Genomic DNA, 17,659 nt, shown 5'->3' on the forward strand with positions numbered 1-17,659 from the left:
CGGGTCCAAATCCAACCCCAGACACCCAACAATCACCCCACTGTGTAGCCCCAGGCATGCCACCCAACTCCATTTGCCCTGCAACCCCTCCAAAATAATAATAACAACAACAACAATAATAATAATAATAATAGTAATAATAAATGTGCTTCAGTCTGTGTTCCAACACCTCCAACTCTGTCACAGGTGGATCACATTCTTTATGATAAATCCATCACAAAAGCTACTTCCATATTTTTCTACTGTTGCCATTGCTAATCACAACTCCCTCCATTCGTACTTCCCTAGTACCATATACTATATTTTCTATCTCCTTTCACTCTGTCCCTTTTCTTAAATGTGCTGTAGGAAAGCTGGGTGGCGCAGCAGACAGATCCCTGGTCCTGGGGCCAAGAGGCCCTGAGCCCACATACCATCCCTTAGGCCCAGGATCCACCTGGCCCTATGGTCCTGGACAGGCCATCCAATCCCAGCCCCTTGAAAGAAGTAAAAAAGAAAATGTGCTATATCTGACCATTCTCCCCCCATGCTCCACCCTCTCTTCCATCACTCACATTCCCCCCTTCCCCCTGTCCCCCTTTTCTCCTTACTCTAAATGATCTCTATACCCTATTGAGTATATATGCTGTTTCCTCTCCTAGCCACCTCTGATGAGAGCAAAGGTTCCCTCATTCCCCCTTGCCTTCCCCCCTTCCATATCATTGCAATAGCTCATTGTAATAAAAAATCTTATTATATGAAATATCTTAGCCTATTCCATCTCTCCTTTCTCTTTCTCTCATTACATTTCCCTTTTATCCATTGACTCCATTTTTACACTTTCAGCTTTCTCTTGTGCCTCATCTATAAAAGCTCCTTCTACCTGCTCTATTAAATGAGAAGGTTCATATGAGTATTATCAGTATTATTTTTCTATGCAGGAATACATGCAGTTCATCATCATTAAATCCCTCATATTTTACCCTTCTCCTCTACTCTCTATACTTTACCTGAGTCCTGTATTTGAAGATCAAACCTTCTGTTCAGCTTTGGCCATTTCAACAGGAACATTTGAAATTCCCCTGGTTCACTGAAAGTCCATCTTTTTCCCTGGAAGAGGATGTTCAGTTTTGTTGGGTAGTTGATTCTCAGTTGCATTCCAAGCTCTTTTGCCTTCCAGAATATTATATTCCAAGCCCTATGAGCTTTTCTTTTTTTTTCTTTTTTTTTTTAGGTTTTTGCAAGGCAAATGGGGTTAAGTAGCTTGCCCAAGGCCACACAGCTAGGTGATTATTAAGTGTCTGAGACCGGATTTGAACCCAGGTACTCCTGACTCCAGGGCCGGTGCTTTATCCACTACACCACCTAGCTGCCCCCCATGAGCTTTTAATGTAGTTGCTGCTAAGTCCTGTGTGATCCTGACTGCAGCTCCATGATATCTGAATTGTGTCCTTCTGGCTGTTTGTAATATTTTCTCTTTGACTTGGGAGTTCTGGAACTTGGCTATAATATTACTGGGGGTTGGTTTTTTTGGATCTTTTTCTCAGGGAAATTGGTGGATTCTCTCAGTTTCTGTTTTGCCCTCTACTTCTAGGATATCTGGGCAATTTTCCTGTAGGAATTCTTTAAAAATGATGTCAAGGCTCTTTTCCTGATCATGACTTTCAGGTATCCCAATAATTTTTAAATTATCTTTCCTGAATCTGTTTTCCATATCAGCTGTTTTTTTTTCCATGAGATATTTCACATTTTCTTCTAATTTTTCATTCTTTTGGTTTTGAAGTATTGTGTATTTAATTCTCATAAAGTCAACAGCTTCCCTCAGTTCTATTCTATATTTGAAGGATGTGTTCTCCTCAGAAAGCTTTCTAATCTCTTTTTCCATCTGGCCAATTCTGCTTTTTTAAAGCATTCTTCTCCTCAATAACTTTTTGAACTATTTTATCCATTTGACCTATGCTGGTTTTTAGCATGCTATTTTCTTCAGCATTTTTTTTTTATTTCCTTGACTAAGTTGCTGACTTCTTTTTCATGTTTTTCTTGCATCTCTCTCATTTCTTTTCCCAATTTTTCTTCTATCTCCCTCACTTGATTTTCAAAATTTTTTTTCAGTTCTGCCATAGCCTTAGCCCAATTTCCATTTTTCTTGCAGTCTTTTGATTCAGGAGCTTGTACTTCCTCATCTTCAGATTGAGTATTGCGACACACCCCCCCCCCCCCACTAGGATCTCTATGTGTGAAGCTCAGTCTTCCCTCCTGGTCTATGAATGACCACATATACACCCCTCTGCCACAGAGCTGAGGTCGGGGTGGGGGGCCCTGCTGTTCTATGGGGGCCTGCAATCAGGATCTGAATGTGGTTAAAGCCCCAGAGTCTTGTTCCAGTGATAGAGGACAGACCGGGCAGTCTCTCTTCACACGCCTACCTAGGCTCAGCACTCAAGCCTGAGGGCTCCTGCTTACCAGCTCCACCTGCTTTTGGTTCCTGGATCTGGGCGGCTCACTGAATGCTCTGAGGGCTGGGCATCACATGCTTGCTCTGGCAGAGGCCCCCAGTTGATCTTCCAAGTTGTGCCCGGTGCTCCCCAGGGTGTAGATCAGGAAACTAACTGTCTGTGGCTCCCAATGCCCTGGGGCTGCCTCCAGGAGGCTGAAGTTCCTTCTCTCTCTGGTGGCCGCACCTCTAACTCCATAGCCTTTCCACTATTTTCCAGGTTACCTTGGGCTGGAGAACTGCCTCACTGGATCCCTCTGTGGATTCTGTCTCTCAAAAATTTAGTTAGAGACATCATTTTATAAGTTTGGAAATATCAGAGAGAGAGCACCTAAGAGAGGATCTTCTCCTGTCCAGGAATAATTTTTTAAAATTAGAGCTATTCAAAAATGTAATTGGCAGAGTGAGCCACTATAGGAGGTCTCGATGACCAGTTGCTAGGGAAGTTAGGATTCCTTCATGCAATGACTCCTAAAGTACTTTTGCTTTTAGTTTAGTTCTTTCATCCATATTTATATTTTCACCATAATTTTAGATTTATTTAAATCTATTGTCCTAGCAAATAATTTGCCCTTGGTGTTGTTCAGTCATTTCAGACCACTGAAGAACATATAGTATCAGAATTAGAAAGGTCCTTAGAGATTATTTAGTTCAAAGTTTTCATTTTACATGTACTCTGTAACCCTGAGAAAGTTAGGTACTCTTTCCAGGCCTCAGTTTCCTTGTCTGTAAAAGGAAGAGACAGTTCCAGCTCTGATGATATCCTATGGTTCTGTGTTTGGCATGTCTCAGAGTTTTCTTTGTATGAACTGGATTTAATTTGGGGAAGTTTATATCAAATAAACTCATTTCTCTAGTCAGTCAATCTCAGATTCAGTTCATTACTATGTAAAAAATGTAAAAGTGCCTTCAACACTACCTGCTACCCTCCATCACTTCCATGCAAGTACGCAGGTTAGCTTTATTTATAATACAGAACAATCTTTAACTCACCTCACAAAGGACGCAAAACATAAATAATGTAACATTTTTTTGGTGGGGTTGGGGGAGGGGAGGTGGAGGTGGGAGAAGGAATAACTTAATGGCTTAAAAATAAGAGGTTAAACCAAAATAAAGAGATTTTTGTTGGGTTTTTTTTTTCCTGCTGAAGAATCTGCTTTCATTGATAACCATTTAGATCCTTTGGGTACAGGCCCTTTAGGTCCTCTTAGAGTATATAGAGTATATAGACAATCAGCAGCATTCTACGGCAAACAGTAGAGAAAGAGGAAATGGAGAAAGAGGAGGATTCATTAAGGGAGAAAGGAGGAAGATTGGAATTCAATAGAAATGTTTATTATCAGATTAATAAAATACTCCATGTTCAAGGGAAGTATAAAAGAAGAGACAAAATATTTTTAAAATTGTGAAAGTAGTCCTTTTTTAGACAAAATGGCAGTCTTTTAATCAAAGAGAGCAAATAATTGTTACAGCAATGAATGAAGTGGGCAACACTATCTGCTATACTATGTCCTTACATAGGGATTGGGGACTATTATTGGGCCATCAGATGGTTAGATGATTTCTACATTGTTAGTCCATGAAGATGTTATGAAATGATTGTAGCTTCTATTTCTGCTCCACCTATCCAGGCTACTGTGCCAATAATCAAAACACTCTCCTTTACTCTTCCCATTTTTCCTTAGAGATCCTCCAAACTTTTTTAACCTGTTCTGAGGTTGAAGTTCTTCCAAAAATGGTATTCATTCATGTCAGAAACAAAAGAGAAGGTGAGAATGGGAGCTTTCTTTCTTCCTTCCTTTCCACCTTTCTTTCTTCCTTTCCCCTTCCCCTCTCTTTCTTTTCTCCATTTCCTCCCTTTCCCTCTTTCTCTTCTTTCTTTGCCCTTTGGCTTCTTTCCTTCTTTCTCCCTTTCTAGCTTTCCTTCTTTCTTCCTTTTCCCCATTCCCCCTTTCCCTCTTCCTTTACTCCTTTCTTTATTTCCCCTTCTCCTCTTCCTTCCTTCCTTCCTTCCTTCCTTCCTTCCTTCCTTCCTTCCTTCCTTCCTTCCTTCCTTCCTTCCTTCCTTCCTTCCTTCCTTCCTTCCTTCCTTCCTCCCCCCTCCTCTCCAATCTTCTCATGGAATATGTGCTGAATTTAATATGATGATGGGATACTCAAATAGAAATTTCCAGTAGGCAGTTGAAGATATGGGACCAGAGTTCAGGAGTGGAGCTACAGATTTGGAAATTAGCCATATGATGTTTATAACTGAAATCAAGGGTTTGAGTGTGAAGGAAACTCTGATTTGGAGGACTTTTACCTTAGCCTGATTTCCCACCCCCAGCTCTTCTACTATCCCACAGTCCTGCCATCTGGCTCTGCCTCCCGCAACTTGTTACCTTTAACTTCCTATGAAGTGTTATCTTAACCCCCCCCAATTTATTATTCCTTTATTTTTAAAATATTTAAGTTACAAATTTCCTCCTTCCTAATCCTTTCCTATGCACTGAGAAAGCAAGCAATTATAAATGTGAAATCATTCAAAACATTTCCATATTAGCCATACTGCAAAAAATAAAAAAAAAAATCAAGTGAGAAAATATTCATCAATTTGCATTTAGAGTTCATCAAATCTCTCCCTGGTTACATATAGCATTTTTTTCATCATGGGTCCTTTGGAAATGTCTTAGATTGGTGAGTTGATCAGAGACACCAAGTCTTTCACAATTGATCATCATTATAACATTGGTCTTACTCTACACAATGTTCTTCTGATTCTTCTCATTCACTTAGCATCAGTTCATATAGGTCTTTCCTTGTTATTTTCTTTTCTGAAACCAGCCTTTTCATCATTTCACATAGCACAGTAATTCTCCATCACAAAGCTGTTCAGGCATTTCCCTAATTTATGAGCATCCTCTCAATTTTGAATTTTAAGTTATAATTGCTGTTTGTGAATTTTCCTCCATCTTATTTTTACTTACTATTTTCTTCCTTGGCCTCTCTTTTCACCCTATCCCTGTTCCCTTATATCTTCCTCCACCCTCACTTCCCATCCTAACCATCTCTCCAAGAGTTCTCCCATCTTCTCCCTCCACCCTCCCAAATTGAAAACTACAGACCCTGCCCAAAGTCCCTCCCTGATCCTATCCCCCAGTTTTCTTTCCTCCATACATTTTCAGAAGACTTCTACACCAGGGATGAGCCAAGATGGCAGGATAAAGACAGGGACTCACCTTAGCTTCCCCCAAGTCACTCCAAATACTTTTATTTTGTTTTTTTTTTTTTAGTTTTTTTTTTTTGCAAGGCAAATGGGGTTAAGTGGCTTGCCCAAGGCCACACAGCTAGGTAATTATTAAGTGTAATTATTAAGGCCGGATTTGAACCTAGGTACTCCTGACTCCAGGGCCAGTGCTTTATCCACTGTGCCACCTAGCTGCCCCTCCAAATACTTTTAAATAATGGTTCTAAACAAATTCTAGACTGGCAGAACTCACAAAAATATGGAGAGAGAAGATTTTCCAGCTCAAGACAACTTGGAAGGTTGACAAAAGGCAAAGTCTTCTACACAACAGTAAGAGAAGAGCATAATCCACTCAGGCTGTACAGAAATTTTGACTTTCAATTATAGGACTCAAGAGAAGCATAAAAAGATAAACAGGAAAGGAAAATCATAAGGGACTCAATGATGTTGAGATTTTTACATTACTGTATGGGAAGATGACTTATAAGAACTTTCTCATTATTAGTGCAATTAGAAGGAGTATAAATAGGCAAGAGACACAGGTGTGAGCTAAATATGAAAAGATGACATTTAAAAACATAAAATTAAGGGGTAAGAGAGGGATATTCTGAGAGAAAAAGAAATGAAGAGGTAGAATGGTGTAAATTATCTCACATAAAGGAAGGAAGGAAACATTTTTTACAGTGAAGGGAAAGAGGGGGAGTGAATGTCTCATAGGCATAGAAATCTATCTTACCCTATAGGAAAGTAGGGAGGGAAGGGAATAAAAGAAGAGGGGGGTGATGGAAGGGAGGACAGATTGAAGGAGGGGGTAGTTGGAAGCAAAACATTTGAGGAGGGACAGGGTGAGAGAAAGAAAAGAATAAACAGGGAAAACAGAATAGAGAGAAATACAGTTAGCAACAGTAATTGCAAAAATTATTTAAAGAAAATTTCTGTGATAAAAGCCTCATTTTTCAAACATATAGAGAACAGAGTCAAATTTATTAAAAAATAAGAGCCATTCCTCAATTAATAAATAATCAAAAGATATGAAGTTTTCAGATGAAGTATTCAAGGCTATCTATAGCCATATGAAAAAATGCTCATATTGATTGGAAAAAATGCAAATTAAAACAATTCTGGCACTTCGTCATACCTATTAGATTGGCTAATAAGACACAAAAGGGGAAATGACAAGTGTTGGAGGGTAAGTGGGAAAAATGAGGCATTAATGCACTGTTGGTGGAGTTGTAAACTGATTCAACCATTCTGTAGAGAAGTTTGGAACTATGTCCAAAGTACTATGGAATCATACATATCCTTTGAATGCCACTTTGACATCTGTAAATCAAAAGAGACAAAAAAATAAAAAGGAAAAGGACCTCTATATACAAAAATATTTACAGCAACTCTTTTCTTGTAACAAGTAGTTGGGAACTGAGGGGATGCCCATCAATTGAGGAATGGCTGAACAAATTGTGAAATTTGGGAAATGATGAGCAGGATGCTCTCAGAAAAACCTGGACTTACATGAACTGATGAAAAATAAAATGTACTGTGTTCAATGTAGCAGCAAAATTGTGAGATGATCAGCTATGAATGACTTAACTATTCTCAATAATACAATGATCCAAGGCAACTCTAAGGGACTTATGATGAAAAATGCTATCCATTCCAAGAGAAAAAACTGATGGTGTCTCTATATAATTGAAGTATACCCTTTAAATTTTGTTTTTTTTTAATTTTTTTTTTGCGAGGCAATGGGGTTAGATAGTTTGCCCAAGGCCACACAGCTAGGTAATTATTAAGTGTCTGAGTCCAGATTTGAACTCAGGTACTTCTGACTCCAGGGTGGGTGCTCTATCCATTGTGCCACCTAGCCACCCCTAAACTTTATTTTTCTTAAGGTTTTTTAAATTGGTGTTTCCTTTCATAATATAACTATTATGCAAATGTTTTGCTTGACTACACATGTGTAACCTATATTGAATTGCTTCCCTTATCAATAGGAGGGGGAGGAAGGAGAAGGGAGAGGATTTGAAACTCAAAGTTTTAAAAACAAATGCTTAAAATTGATTTTACATGTAACTGGAGAAAAGATAAATAAATGATAAGCAATTAAAAAGATTCCAACATTACCAGCCCTCACCCTACCACTGACTTCCTCCATCTTTCTTTCATGCTCCATTTTTATAATATAATTGTTCTCCTTTATCTTTTCCTATCCAATTTTATTTTTTAGAATTCTCCATCATACATAACTCATCCCCAATTTTTCTTTCAAACTACTTTAAGAACACTGATAATATTTTCATATATATATATATATATATATATATATGTATGTATGTATGAAGTAAACAGTTTGACCTTAAGAAATACCTTATAATTAATCTTTTTTCTTTTCTTTTTTTTTGGGGGGGGCATTTTTGCTAGGCAGTGGGGTTAAGTGACTTGCCCAAAGTCACACAGCAAAGCAACTATTAAATGTTCTCTTTATATTTCTTCTGGATCTTTTCTATCAAATTTTCTATTAAGGTCTGGTCTTTTTGTTACAAATACTCAAAAGTCTTTCAGTTTTTCAAAATGTCCATTTTTTTCCATTCAGGATTAGACCCAACTTTGTTGGGTAAGTTATTCTTGGATGCAACCCCAGCTCTTTTGCTTATCAAAATAAAATATTCCAAGGTCTTTTAGAGTAGGAAGCTGCATTTCACTAGGGTCAGGATTCCCTTGTCTTTTACTCTGCCTCTTGGCCATGATCCTGTCGATTTTTTCCCCCTATTTTGAGTCATTCAGTCTAGTCATTCAAAAACATAACCAAAAATCACTGCAATTTACAGGATGATGAATTGGGCCCTGGAAGGAGCCTTAGAGATTATAGTTAGATGTTAGAGGAAGCTACAGTACAGTAGATAGACCACTCAGTCTGTATTCAGGAATTCTTGAGTTCAACTGCAGCCTTAGATATTTACTGGCTGCTTGACCATGGACAAGCCTCTATTTGCCTCAGTTTCTTCATTTCTCAAATGAGGATAATAATAATAGCACCTATCTGCCAGGATTATTATGAAAATAAAATGTGATAATATTTATAAAATGCTTTATAAATGCTATTATTATTAAATCCAAAGATAGGGTAAGCAGGAACTGAAGTTAAGGTTACAAAGGTAATTAAGGAAGTCAGAATTTAAACTTAGTTTACCTGATAGCAAATTAGGCACTGTTCTATGATTAAACTAATCAAGGCAACCCCCAACAACTGGTGTTCCATTGTGAAATTTTCAATGAGAACATTGACACCTTACAAATCTTCAGAGGCTACAAGAACTTGATGTATTGTTTTGTTGATTGTCTAGCCTTATGCAAGTGTTAATGCAGATTAAAATTAAATGTTCTTACAATTTTTTTTTCCTGGAGAGTCCAGTTGTTAAATGTTTATCAGCACACATCCCTCCAATAATTCAAAGGAATAAGGGCAGGAATGGGACTCTTCTTTAACAACCATAATCTTCATGACAGGTCATTCCCAAAAGACATATTCAGGCAATCATTTGGCATGTCAAGTTCCTTCATTAAACACAGCATGTGGCATTCCCAGAAATACTCCATACATGTAAGTAATTTATAGGTACAAGCAATATCTTTATTTAATTCAGATTTATTGTTTCACCTAGTAACAGGCCTCCCTTCTAAACTTCCTAAATCTCCCTCTTCTCCTCCTCACCCCTTCTTATTTCCATCTCAAGTCCAAGCCAGAGCTTTTTCTCTTAGCTTCACAGTCATCAAGGAAACCTGGGGTCTCTGACCTTGTTAAAAAACTAATAACTATCTTTTAATATAATTGCTTCCTTTTGTAATTTTATTTCATGCCTTTGAAAATATTATGAGAAGAGGTCCATAGGTTTCACCAAACTGCCAAAAGGGCCCACAAAACACACATACACACACAATTTGAAAACCCATGCTATAAAATTAAATCTTTTCTCTAATTCTGGCTGAATTCTATTTTAGGTTCCCTTAAGTTTCTTTACTTTCCCTGCTCTTCTCACTTAAAAAGTTTTTTTTTAGTCCACTCATCTGTGGTTAATACTAGATTCTCTTTCTCCTATTCATTGAAGCTCTTCCCCTACCAATCATCCTGTTTTAGGATCCCCAATATCTCTAAATAACTTCCTTTTCTCTTCTTCCCTTTCCTCAACTCTAAAATATACTTACCTTAAGGAATCAAATAGATTTTAAAGTTCTTAACATTTTTGATGATACTAGTCAATTTACAAAGTGCAACAGAGGTGGGCAGCCAATAGAACTGGTGTATCTTTCCTGACCTGTTTCCCTTTTCCCCACTCTCAGGCCAACTCTAAACCCCTTCACCATCCTCAGGCATCCAAAATGTTGTGTGTGAAACTTTTTCCTTTCCCACTTCTCTATCCCTGTTCAATTCCTCAGCAATTTATCCATCTTGGTGCAAGTCCCAATTCTCTTCTTAGTAAGCCCATGACTTTTTCCATTCTTTGTCTTAGTAAACTTTACTGGGAAAGTAGTATTCTTTACTGTTAATGTGTTCACTTATAATTCTCAATAACTTTTTTTTCACTGCTTGAATTAACTATAGAAAGGTCTTAAATAAGTCTGAGGTTATAATCTTAGAAAATAGTGCCTTGTATCAAAAAATACAATACAGTAAATGCAGTGGGGAATAGCATTCTCTTCCTGCTCAAATGATTACATGTATACTTCCTGCTTAAATACTGTGTTCCCTATCAGTAGACTGTAAGTTCCTTAGGGACAAAGATTATTTTTCATTCTGTCTCCATATTCCTAACATCTAGTACAATTTCTTGAACTATACTTAATAAATATTTGTTGGATTGTATTGTGCTGTAATAAGGAAAATCAGGTTTCCCTTGCCCCTATAAATGGGTTTTCTCCATTTCTCCTATTGTTGATATATCATGGTGATTTATTCATGCCAGATTTGAAAACAATCATATCTTCTCAAAAAGTATCTCCATTTTGTTATTCATAAGCATCATTCTGTCTTCTATTCCTCTCTCTCTCTCTCTCTCTCTCTGAATCCCCAACATACTTTCTATGAATGTTCATAGTTAAACATAGAACTATATTGAGTGCTTGTTCCACCTATATGTGGTCCTTGCATTATCCCTAGACTTATAGAGACCCTTCTCCAAATCACTACAACTCTGAAGTTCCCCAATTCATTCTTTCTGGATGTGAACAGGAGCTTGTACCTGTTTTAAACAGTTTGGGAACTTTTCTATGTGACTGAATGAATGGTGGTTAACCCTATTCATGGGGAAGGATAACAGTCCTGTACCCATTGGGTAATTTATTTACTTTCTCCTCTTCTATTGCCTGTAATCTCTTCTTGATTTTCTGATTACCTAATGAACTGTTTTCTCTTCCAATGGCTATCTTTTAGATTGATTTCTTAAACAGAAAATAAATTAAATTAATTAACTGTGGGATGAAGGTGGGGGTAATATAGGAAACCTAAAAAACTACAACATAGAATAATTAAGCTTTGTAAGTTGGCTGAAGTTTCTAAGAAAGCAGTGTTCCACAAGAAGCTGATCCTCAAAATTGCTACACATTCTCCTTCCAGGAGGCTGGAGGAAAAAGAAACAACACCAGAATAAACACCTTCTAAGGGATTTCTTCCTCAAGGTCTAGGCTTGAAAGTGGAGACCAGACTCTTCCTGGCTTTCTTGGGTTGCTCACACATGCTGGTCAAAAGAATTGGGTCTGTCCTATGTTCCACTTTATTGAAGGGGCAGGTCTTCAAGTGCTCTGACATAGAAGTTACTTCATTAAACTGCCAGCTGTTAATTCTGGAGAAAAGGCTGCTGAACTGCCAGATCTGTTGGAAAGGAATAAATTCAATTCATTTCAACAAGTATTTGCTGGGCATCTACTGAATACTAGGCAATAAGCTAAATAGAAGATATACAGAGATGAAAAGGAAAACAATCTCTTCCCTCAAGGAGCTTAAATTTTTTGGAGTCAGCGATGGGGTAATGATAGCTAGGATTGGAAATATTCTAGTAAATGTGTAACAACTGGATCTGGGGTGGGGGAATGTACTGTGGGGCATATTTTAAAGTTGAATCTTCATAACTAACATATTTTTCCATCTCTAGCACACTCCTGGGGAGGACACACAATAACAACAACAACAACAACAACAAAATGATGATAATGAAAATGGAGGTGGGACCTAACTTGGGGTATATGGTATAGGGTCAACATCACTGCAACTTAATCTTAGAAAGTTGCCTTAAGCGCTAATAAATTAAATGGATTTCCCAGGGCCATACAGCCACTATATGTCAGAAGTTGGATTGTTGTTGACTCAGTTGTTGCTTTGAAGTCATCACTCCAGTCATTCACATTGTATGGTGTATTCCACAGAGTGCCTACCACAGAGTCTATCACATAATAGGTGTTCACTAAATGCTTTTGATTAGTTGACTAAGGTAAGTAATAATGAACAAACAAGATATTCTCCACCAAACTGACAAATGAAATCATTGCAGAGACCAGATAGTATAATCATCATACACCACAAAGTAGTGAAATTCACACTTAAATTGAACAAAGTGTTACCTTCAAGAGAAAGATTTTTTGAGTAGTGGGATCAAGTTCAATATTCAAAATTTCTTTGAAGGGTCAAATAGGTATATGAACAAAAGTGAATCAAAGAACCTAATTTATTCAGACCTTTAAAAGATCTTTACAACATATATACACAAAGATTGTAGGTGTTGGTTGGTTGGTTTTCAAGAAATTACATGGCCACAGAGTTGGAGGGAATGGCAAATGAAGGGCTAATAATAATGGATATTTCAAAGGAAAAAATGATGGAATATGAAGATAGATTACACAGAAGAGAGGTAGAGAACATTTTTTCTGCCAAGAATCAAAATTTAAAAATTAACTTGCTATATTTGATCAAATATTTAATTAATTCACCATTAAAAAACTCCTGGATTTATTGAATTTCGGGTCCTGTCTGTGGTTGCCTTGGCAGTGCCAGAGTACATGATTTCGTTGGCCTTGTATGGCCTATGGACTGGACCTCTTCCCTACTCCTTGACATAGAAGAATGGAGGAGAAGAGTAAAAAATTATCCTAGTGTCTAGGCTCTAGAAGACTTTTGAAAGAAGTGGGTTAGTTAGGAAGGGGAACCAGTTTAGTTTTATAGGAAATATGAGTTCTGTTTTGTACAAATTGAGTTGGGGTACTGTCTGGACGTTCACATATATGGAAATGTCCTATAAGCAGCTGAAAAGATGGGATAGGAAATTATGTGAGAGAATCATAGGATCATAGATTTGGAGCAGGAAGGAATTTATGGATTATTTAGTCAAACTTCATCATTTTACAGATGAGGAAAATGAGACTGGGTGTTTAATGTCACATAGGTAGGAAGCAGTAGAGCTTAAATCTAAATCTCAGAAGTCTCACTCCAAAATGATCCTTCTTTCCACTTATCAGTGTGCTCCTCCAGGATTTCAGAGTCATCTGATAAAAGCTGAAAGTGAATTTCTGAACTTCAGGAAAGTTATAGCAGAGTGAATAAGGTGACAGAGCCAAGATTCTATGATCTTAGACAATTTATCAAAAAACTAAACTAGACTTCTATTGTTTCTTCCTTTCCTTTTTTTTCAAGGCAATAGGGTTAAGTAACTTGCCCAGGGCCACCCATCTAGGTAATTATTAAATGTCTGAGGCTGGATTTGACCTCAGGTTCATCCTGACTACAGGGCTGGTGCTCTATCCACTGTGCCACCTAGCTGCCCCACCCCCCTTTCTTCTTTAAAGTCCTTCATAATCTGCCCCCTACTGTCTTCTCAAACTTCTTATTCCTTTCCTTGTATTTTATGACTCAGTGACTGTGGCCTCCTTCCCAAGACACTTGATCTCCTGATCTGACATTTTCACTGATCTTCTGCTGTGTATGGAATGCTCTCCTCTTCTTTGCCTCCTGGATTTCCTGAATTCCTTCAAGTCTAATCTAAAATCCCACTATCTACAAGAAGCCTTTACTGATTCTTCTTAATGCCACTTCCTTACCTTTTTGGTTTGTCTTCCACTTGTCTTGTATGCATATAGTTATTTGTTACCTTCCCCATTAGAATGTGGGAAGGGACTATTTTTGCTTAGCACAGTGTATGACACATGTTGTTTAGTTGTTTTAGTTGTGTCTGACTCTTCATGACCCCATTTGGGGTTTTCTTGGCAAAGATACTAGGGGTGGTTTGACCTTTCCTTCTCCAGATCATTTAATAGCTGAGGAAACTGAAACTGAGGCAAACAAGCAAGTGACTTGCCCAGTGTCTCACAACTAAGTGTCTGAGATCAGATTAGAACTCAGGAAGATGAGTTTTCCTGATTCTAGGCACTCTATCCACTGAGATATGTGACTTTCCATGCATATACTATGCACTTAATAAATTCATACAAAGTGCATACAATTTATATAACTTCAGTAGTGTAAGGGACAACAACTTATGAAAGATCTCAGAATTCTGATCAATGTATTGCCCCCCTAGTTCATTCTTTTATCACCTCTATCTCAATTATTGCAGTGATTTCCTAATTAATTAGTCTTCTATCTTGAATCTCTCCATCCTTCACCTTACTGCTGAAGTTATTCATTAACCTTCTCAATAAATTCCTTTGGCTTCCTATTGCCTCTAAGAATCAACTATAAATTTCTACTGTTTTTCTTTTTAAAGAATCTGGCCTTATCCCACTTTTTGAGTGTCATTATATATTATTCCCTTGAATATGTACACCATCCTATAGAAACCATATACATGGAATATGGCAACCCAAAACAAGTTCTGGCCTCTAGCTATTGCCAATATAGACACTTGTCCTTTGCATATTATAAATCCTATCCCTGCAAGACTAACCAGACAACTGGAAAATAAACCACACCCTAAACATATCTTAGTACACACACACACACACACACACACACACACACTAGAGAGGTAATTTGTTTTTCCCAAAGAGAAAAGGAAGAAAAAGTTAAGGATCTTTTTTGGAGCAAGGGGAGGTACCAAGGAAAAGGTATGAAAATAATAATGTAATATTGTAAATATCTTTATATTAATGTAACTGAAAGGTCAAGTAAATCAAATAAGACTGGGTTAGGTTATGGAAAAATTACTGTTCTACTTTCTATCATGTTTCTAGAGGGATGAAGAGATAATCAGACTTTTAGAGGGAAGTCAGAAACCTTGAATTTGAGTGTTGGCTCTTCTGTAACTATAGACAAGTCCATTAACCTTTCTGGGCTTTATCTGTAAAATGGTGACATATAAGATAGTGGTGGTAACAACACTGAGGCCAACATGATTTGGACCCAATTTACAGGATTGTTGTGAGGAAAATGCTTTGTAGTAAAAGGTAGAGCATCACAGTGTCTTGGAGACCTAGGTTAAAAGCTCACCTAAGATAAGTCTTAGCTCTCTGTCCTTGGACAAATGATTTAACTTGCCATTTGCTGAATGGTGAACATTATGCTACTAGCTCTCTCTCTCTCCTCTCTCTCTCTCTCTCTCTCTCTCTCTCTCCAGTAGAGAGAGACCTTTACTAGGATGTCAGCAACCAGGAATACTTGCCTTTTTGTGAGCTCTCCAGCCAGTGCCTCCATGGGAATAGGTCTTTTTCTTCCATTCCAAGAGGACCATCCCCCTTTCTTGTAAGAGTGTGGCACAGATACTCCTCATGAGGACAGACACCTGAGACAGCTGAGCCAGGCTCACACTATCTAAGAATCCTGCAATATATTGCAATATCTCTAGGGGCAGGCTGGTTAGTGACCTCTGACTCTTCTCTTTGGGCTCCAGCTCTGGAGCAACCTCAGGCTTGATGGCAAATGTCCTGAGTTTCTGACTGTAAATCACTTTGGCTCTTTGCCCTGGAGGGCGGAAATGACTCTGAACAAAGGTGCACCCCAAATAGGCCAGTGGACAGCGATGCTGAAACCAACCATTGAGGCATGATTGGATATCAGAGTGGATGTTCTTGAAGTGCAGTGGGAACTCATCTCTTCTAAAGAATTTATTGCAAGTAAAAGTAAAAGCTGAGCTACTCTTGTTATGTCTCCTGGTCACAGACTCACTGTGGAGTTCCACGTGGAGCCCAGGGGGGCCTTCAGATGTGAGATCTGCTAAGACTACACTTGAGGAAAACTGCTCTGGCTCAAAGCTGTAGGTCTGGGTTGCAAAGTCCATGAAGAGTCCATCGATGCTCCTTGATTCAGAGATGATGTGACCCTTCATTTCCCTTTCCATGGCACACAGAAGGGTAGTTCTGATCAGATCAGATTTAGGCAATTCTTCTACATCAATCCCCAAATCTGAGGTATCTGTGGCCTTGTGTTCACTTGGCCTACTAGCCCCCATTGCATCACCAAGTCGGGCCCTCTTTCCACAGTAGCTAACTGGAACTTTGAAGGTATAAACGGTCTTGACTTCCTGAGCCTCTAGGTTACCATAAACAAAGTCCCTTTCTTTGGGTGTGCAAGCAGGAATCTGGCCAAAGTGGATCAGCATTCTCCCATTATGCACCAGATACATGTTATAGTCCTTCACATCAACTGCTGCCTTCAGTCTTTCCAGTACTCCATCTTGCCAAGGTGCAAGTCCTGTTGTTTCCATATTTCTGTATGGGTCCAAATCCTTTTGGTCTGCCTGACCTTCTTTTTCCACACTAGCTCCCTTCTCTGAAGTGTTACCCTGACTGGAAGTATGTTCTTTCCCTGTATTCTGACTACTCTTGCGCCCAGGGTTTGCTGATGAATTTGTTAACATTGATGCTGTATGCTCTTTGCTGAAAATGTTTTCCCATTTCCCAAAACTGGCCAGATCCATCCCTTCTTTGTCTTTTGCCAAAGCCTCTCGTTCTTCCTGGCTCAGTTCTACCATTTCACCATTAGGTAACATTCCATTTTCTGGCAGAGAATGAGAATGCACCCCACCAACTGCTCCTTTTTCTTCCAAAATGGCATCACTGTCCATTTCCAATTCTTCCTCAGTGAAATCTCTAGATTCAGGGAAAAGTTCCACCATTTTCAGAGAGCCAAAAAGGACCTCTTGGTCCTGGATGGCCAGAGCTGTGTCCAAACATTCCTCACTATGGGGCTCTTTCATGATATTCTCATGAAGAATTGTTTCTGAGTCTATATTTGGCCAACGGTTCCATTCCATGGAACAGCAGACTACACTGGCTGGGCAGACTTGAAGGTGTTTTGCCAATTTATGTCGGGCCATAGAGAGAGGACAGCCATATGCAGAGTTGAGACAAGGAACCTGTTCTAGAGGACAAAGTAACTCATGTTCTTCCTCTTTGCACATATGGAAAGCTGCTCCACAAAGCCGTCGGCAATTGATCACTAAGCAGGAGATACTTGGCTCTATTGGAACCTGACACTGTCGATGGAAACATTTCTCACAATGCTGGTGCTGTCCAACTGGAGGTCTCTGGACTCTGCCCTGTATGTCATGGACAAAATGGACAAAGGGAAAAATAAATAAATGTTAGAACAAGATCCTTTCTAGTCTTGGGTTCTCTTCTCTTTTCATTCAATTCTTCTGAGAGTTTGTTTACCCTCACAGATATAACTGCAGCCTTAAATGTGTGGATGTTCCCTCAATTAGCAAATTTGTATTCTTATCTGTGATCTTTTCATCTGACAATTTGTGGAGCAGGAGCAAGGAGGTGAACCCTCAGTGAATTTTGTGGGTCTACCTGCCCCCCCCCCCTCCATTTGATAGGGAATATACACACCAAATCCATCAAAGCAGGAGTTTTTAAATCTTTCTTGTTTTGGACCCCCTTTGGTAGTCTGGTAAAGTCTTCACACAAAGTAATTTTTTTAAATGTATAGAATAAAATACATTTGACTACATAGCCAGTGGTATGAAATATGAAGCCAATGA

At 38.6% G+C, this 17,659-nt stretch overlaps 1 protein-coding gene across 1 annotated transcript in view; it reads right to left on the reverse strand.

Annotated features, from left to right (window-relative positions):
• Positions 1 to 1,335: 1,335 nt before the first annotated feature.
• Positions 1,336 to 17,659, reverse strand: part of FBXO40 (F-box protein 40) — a 58,279-nt gene continuing 41,955 nt past the window's right edge. Inside the window, exons 4-5 of the mRNA XM_074214636.1 lie at positions 15,338 to 17,212; positions 1,336 to 11,562 (exon numbers count right to left, since the gene is read on the reverse strand). Coding sequence (XP_074070737.1) covers positions 11,365 to 11,562; positions 15,338 to 17,212 — 2,073 coding nt within the window. The 3' untranslated portion in view covers positions 1,336 to 11,364. The remainder of the gene's footprint in view (positions 11,563 to 15,337; positions 17,213 to 17,659) is intronic.

The sequence above is a fragment of the Macrotis lagotis genome, chromosome 1, assembly GCF_037893015.1.
Source record: "Macrotis lagotis isolate mMagLag1 chromosome 1, bilby.v1.9.chrom.fasta, whole genome shotgun sequence".
NCBI classification, from domain to species: Eukaryota; Metazoa; Chordata; class Mammalia; order Peramelemorphia; family Peramelidae; genus Macrotis; species Macrotis lagotis.